The 5,894-nt window shown below is 47.7% G+C and overlaps 1 protein-coding gene across 1 annotated transcript in view; it reads right to left on the reverse strand.

The window, feature by feature from the left end:
• The window catches only part of LOC118558242 (NACHT, LRR and PYD domains-containing protein 12-like), a 24,898-nt gene extending 20,832 nt beyond the window's left edge, over positions 1–4,066 (reverse strand). Inside the window, exons 1-2 of the mRNA XM_036128735.1 lie at positions 4,039–4,066; positions 2,121–3,906 (exon numbers count right to left, since the gene is read on the reverse strand). Of these exons, the coding sequence (XP_035984628.1) occupies positions 2,121–3,906; positions 4,039–4,051 (1,799 nt within the window). The 5' untranslated portion in view covers positions 4,052–4,066. The remainder of the gene's footprint in view (positions 1–2,120; positions 3,907–4,038) is intronic.
• Between the last annotated feature and the right edge of the window lie 1,828 nt (positions 4,067–5,894).

Consider the following 5,894-nt stretch of genomic DNA (forward strand, 5'->3'; position numbering starts at 1 on the left):
TTCTCTGCCATGTTCCCTGCGTTCTCTGCCATATTCCCTGCGTTCTCTGCCATGTTCCCTGCGTTCTCTGCCTATTCCCTGCGTTCTCTGCCATGTTCCCTGCGTTCTCTGCCATGTTCCCTGCGTTCTCTGCCATATTCCCTGCGTTCTCTGCCATGCTCCCTGCGTTCTCTGCCATGCTCCCTGCGTTCTCTGCCATGCTCCCTGCGTTCTCTGCCTATTCCCTGCGTTCTCTGCCTATTCTCTGCGTTCTCTGCCATATTCCCTGCGTTCTCTGCCTATTCTCTGCGTTCTCTGCCATATTCCCTGCGTTCTCTGCCATATTCCGTGCGTTCTCTGCCTATTCCATGCGTTCTCTGCCATGCTCCCTGTGTGTTCCCTGCGTTCTCTGCCATATTCTCTGCGTTCTCTGCCTTCTCCCTGCGTTCTCTGCCATGTTCCCTGCGTTCTCTGCCTATTCCCTGCGTTCTCTGCCATGCTCCCTGCGTTCTCTGCCATGTTCCCTGTGTGTTCCCTGCGTTCTATGCCATATTCCCTGCGTTCTCTGCCATGCTCCATGTGTGTTCCCTGCGTTCTCTGCGTTCTCTGCCTATTCCCTGCGTTCTCTGCCATGTTCCCTGCGTTCTCTGCCTATTCTCTGCGTTCTCTGCCTATTCTCTGCGTTCTCTGCCATGTTCCCTGTGTTCTCTGCCTATTCCCTGCGTTCTCTGCCATGTTCCCTGCGTTCTCTGCCATGTTCCCTGTGTGTTCCCTGCGTTCTATGCCATATTCCCTGCGTTCTCTGCCATGCTCCATGTATGTTCCCTGCGTTCTCTGCCATATTCCCTGCGTTCTCTGCCTATTCCCTGCGTTCTCTGCCTATTCTCTGCGTTCTCTGCCATATTCCCTGCGTTCTCTGCCATGTTCCCTGCGTTCTCTGCCATGTTCCCTCCATTCTCTGCCATATTCCCTGCGTTCTCTGCCATGTTCCCTGCGTTCTCTGTCATGTTCCCTGTGTGTTCCCTGCGTTCTCTGCCATGTTCCCTGCGTTCTCTGCCATATTCCCTGCGTTCTATGCCTATTCCCTACGTTCTCTGCCTATTCCCTGCGTTCTCTGCCTATTCCCTGCGTTCTCTGCCTATTCCCTGCGTTCTCTGCCATGTTCTCTGCGTTCTCTGCCATGCTCCCTGTGTGTTCCCTGCGTTCTCTGTCATATTCCCTGCATTCTCTGCCATATTCCCTGCGTTCTCTGCCATGTTCCCTGTGTGTTCCCTGCGTTCTCTGCGTTCTCTGCCTATTCCCTGCGTTCTCTGCCATATTCCCTGCGTTCTCTGCCATATTCCCTGCGTTCTCTGCCATATTCTCTGCGTTCTCTGCCATATTCTCTGCGTTCTCTGCCATATTCCCTGCGTTCTCTGCCATATTCTCTGCGTTCTCTGCCATATTCTCTGCGTTCTCTGCCATATTCCCTGCTATGATTATTCATTCATCACGTGCATCAGCCAGAAACTGACCTTTCACCTGACCTTTCACCTCTCCATCCACCTCACCTCATCTTTCCATTCATCTTGTTTAAATTTTGGAAAGCCTTTGCAGCAATGGCCCTCTTTGCTAAGCTTTCTCATCTTTTCTCCTTCATTGCTCATCCTTCTCTCTGCCTTCTGAACTTGCTGACGCTCTGGCCTCGACCTCGGTAATTTTTGGGGGGAACATCCCTGTTCTCATACGCCTGCTTATGCATATTGAAGTATAATTCAGCGTGAATTTTTCCTGCCGAGGTCTGAGCGCCAAACTCTTAAAATATTGTATCAATAAAATTCTTCTAATTGCCTTTTCTTTCTGTGTGAGTTTTTCAGATTGAAATGGGTAACAGCCCAATGAGTGAAGAGCTGTTTAAAGTTTAAAATGTGTCTCTGGATGATTGAATCTTTCTAAAAGATCAAAATCTCTAAATACCAAAAGCTGCAGCAGAGCTGACCTGAATGAGCTGAAGATTTAGAAATCTGATGGTTGAAATAGTCCAAAGTATGAAGGAAGTAGTTAAAGGTCCAAAAACGTCCAGAACCAACAGAATAATGAAGAATAAACCGGACGGCAATAATGCTGAGTCAGCATCAGTCAATGAAGACATCTGGACTCACCGAGCCTTTCTGCAGTTCCTCACAGCTGGAACCAGTCTCTGTCGTCCTAATTCTGATGTGTTGTACTTCTCCAGGTCCAACTCATCCAGAACCTCCTCTGACATCTGCAGCATGTAGGCCAGAGCTGAGCACTGGATCTCTGAGAGCTTCTTTGATCTGTTCTCTGATTTCAGGAACTGTTGGATCTCCTGATAAACTGAGAGGTCCTTCATCTCCATCAGACAGTGGAAGATGTTGATGCTTCTGTCAGGAGAGATTCTAACAGTGTTCATCTCCTTCAGGTTGGTGATGACTCTCTGGATGGTTCCTGGACGGTTCTCTGTCTGACCCAGCAGGCCTCCTAAGAGTCTCTGGTTGGACTCCACAGAGAGGCCATGAAGGAAGCGAGCAAACAGGTCCAGGTGGCCATTTTCACTGCTGAGGGATTTATACATGATGCTCTTCAGGAACTCATCCAGAGATGTTTCACCGTATTTATCTCTCAGGAAGTTCTTCATCACCTGTGTGTTCCTGCTGGTGAAGCAGTGGAACATGTAGACTGCAGCCAGAAACTCCTGAATGCTCAGATGAACAAAGCAGTAGACTGCTTTCTGGAAGATCACGCTCTCTCTCTTGAAGATCTCTGTACAAACTCCTGAGTACACCGAGGCCTCTGTGACATCCAGACCACACTGCTGCAGGTCTTCTTGGTAGAACATGATGTTTCCTTTCTCCAGCTGTTCCAACGCCAGCCTCCCCAGCTTCAGGAGAACTTCCCTGTCAGCCTCCATCAGCTCCTGTGGACTCCTCCCATGTCCTCCATGGTACTTGTTCTTCTTCCTCCTGGTCTGGACCAGCAGGAAGTGAGAGTACATGTCAGTCATGGTCTTGGGCAGCTCTCCTCTCTGCTCTGTGGTCAACATGTTCTCCAGAACCGTAGCAGTGATCCAGCAGAAGACTGGGATTCCACACATGATGTGGAGGCTCCTGGAGGTCTTGATGTGGGAGATGATTCTGCTGGACAGCTCTTCATCACTGAACCTCCTCCTGAAGTACTCCTCCTTCTGGGCGTCGCTGAAGCCTCGTACCTCTGTTACCCTGGCAACACATGAAGGAGGGATCTGATTGGCCGCTGCAGGTCTGGAGGTGATCCAGACCAGAGCCGAGGGAAGCAGGTTCCCCTTGATGAGGTTTGTCAGCAGAACGTCGACTGATGACTTCTGTGTGACGTCAGAAACCAGCCGACTGTGGCTGAAGTCCAGAGAAAGTCTGCTTTCATCCAGGCCGTCAAAGATGAAGAGAAGTTTGTGGCGAGCCAGCTGCTCTGCTGGGAGCTTCTGGAGGGTTGGATGGAAAACATGGAGCAGCATGAGAAGACTGTGCTGCTCACCTCTGATCAGGTTCAGCTCCCTGAACGACAGCAGAACCACCACACGGACATCTTGGTTCTCCAAGCCCTCGGCCCAGTCCAGAGTGAACTTCTGCACTGAGAAGGTTTTTCCAACACCAGCCACGCCGTTGGTCAGAACCACTCTGATGGCTCCATGTTGGTCAGGTGAGGCTTTAAAGATGTCGTGGCACCTGATTGGAGAGTCATGGAGGTTCTGGATCCTGGAAGCTCTCTCCAGCTGCTTCACCTCATGTTGGGTATTAACATCTTCACTCTGTCCCTCTGTGATGTAGAGATCAGTGTAGATCCTGTTGAGGAGGGTTCTACTTCCTGGTTCATCACTTCCTTCAGTCACACGTTCACATCTCCTCCTCAGACTGATCTTATGTTCCTCTAGAACCTCCTGCAGACCAACATCTGCTGGAACAGAGAAGAAGAGACAACTGAAGGAAAAAGCTGGTTTAGTGATGAAGTTGGAGCAGAAACATCTGGAACATCAGGAGGTGTCATCATTAGAAGGTCTCTTAGGTCACATGATGTGATGCTAACCAATGGGATCCATCCTTAGAAGCAGAACCTTGTTAGATGGTCAGACAGCAGAGTTGTGCCTCTGCTTTGTGGCCAGTATCTGTTCACTGTCAGGATCTGATTCACAAAGCAGATCAGATGAAGAAATGCTGACAGAAACATGCAGCAGCTTTCAGCAACATCAACTCTTTAGCATCAGGTCACCATTGTCCTCATTTCTCTGCTTCTATCTGACCTTCTCCCACAAACACAGCAGCTACAGAAGAGGCAGAGAGACAGAAAATGCTTCCTGGCAGCATTTTCAGCCTTAATGAAGGAAATCTGGAGGAAATGCTCTAATCTGCCAGAGAAACAGCTCCTTGGATCAGCTAGTGTTCACATTTCAGATGCTTTTCTCCCTCACAGACTGGATTGGATGTTTTTAGAGAATAATTACAGATTAGAAATGACATGGGACTGATTTGGTCCTTTAGAAGTAAACAGCAGATAGAAATATTCCATGTTTCTACAAATCTATCTGCTGTAATCTGGGATCTATTGTCAGAGGAAATAAAGCTTTCTGTCTCTCAGACTTTCCTTCCCTCTTTCTGTAAAGCAGCAGTGCAGCAGGTTGTTTTCTCCACCTTTTTGTTTCCATCAAAATGAGCTGCAGCTTTAAGGAGATCTTCAGTTTTAATGCATTTAGCACAAAGGGCTGAAAACAGAAGCACTTCAAAGCAAACCCAATAGGTTGTTGGGTTGAACACAGACGTTACATTTACAGCAGCTGGAAATCCAGAGATTCAGGGCAAATAATCGATCCCAGAAAGACTTTAAACACTTAGATTCCCAAATGCCAACTAAAGACGAGGAATTAGTCCAACAGAGACGATAGAAGGAAGTTCTGATTGGAGATGTTCAGTCTCACCTGGAGCACAGCTGCTCTGATTGGCTGCCAGCAGTCCAGGTCCTGGTCTGAAGAAGTAAAACAAAAGTAATCACACCCCTTCTCCTTCCTTTAGATCTTAACATAAATGCTCTTCCTAATTCATGCTTTACTTACCAGTTTATAAAACTCTAAGGTCCATTTTTAAACAAATGAATGAATATGCTTCTAAACATATATTTACACATTTCCATGCCAACAATTCTCCCTACAGCCAATGTGACTAAGACCATTGTACATGTGTGTATAACCAGGCCCAATGTTTCTGCAGTGAATACTACTGGTTTATTGACTAACAGCTGATGATTATGGAGCTTTAAGTTAAGTTAAAGTTCTAAACTAATTTACTTTCACTTTATAAACTGAAGACTGAGTAAATATTATGTTTTATATCTCTGTGGAATCACAAGGATCAGTTAGAAACTGGGTTCTTACTCTGAGTCTGAGGGTCCAGGTTCTTCACTGAAGTCTGGATAGTATCCTTTGGACCAGTCACTCCTGATAGACGGACTGATGGATCCTGGAGGTTCTGCTCTCTGTCTGTGGTTCTGACCTCTGAAACACCAACATGTTGTTATTCAGATCACATCAATCAGTGAGAAACTCTGTGATAAAAACCAGAGAAGAAGCTCTGAACACAAACTGCTGCAGAGAAGCAGAAGCTTTAAAGGTTCTTACTCTGAGGGTCCAGGTTCTTCACTGAAGTCTGGAGTTCTACCTTTGGACCAGTCACTCCTCATAGACGGACTGATGGGTCCTGGAGGTTCTGCTCTGTTCTCCATCTCCTGGGCTTCAGTCAGCCTGAGAGAGGAACCAGAACCAGTCAGTTCCCAGTGGTTCAGGTCCAGTCAGTGTTCTGTAGAGCAGAAAGCTGGTTCCCATCATGTGTGTAGAGGACCAGAGGAACCTGAGTTCAGCAGGTACCATCTGGGTCTGGATTGTCCTCTCCTTC

This window comes from Fundulus heteroclitus, unplaced genomic scaffold (genome assembly GCF_011125445.2).
Source record: "Fundulus heteroclitus isolate FHET01 unplaced genomic scaffold, MU-UCD_Fhet_4.1 scaffold_114, whole genome shotgun sequence".
Lineage (NCBI taxonomy): Eukaryota > Metazoa > Chordata > Actinopteri > Cyprinodontiformes > Fundulidae > Fundulus > Fundulus heteroclitus.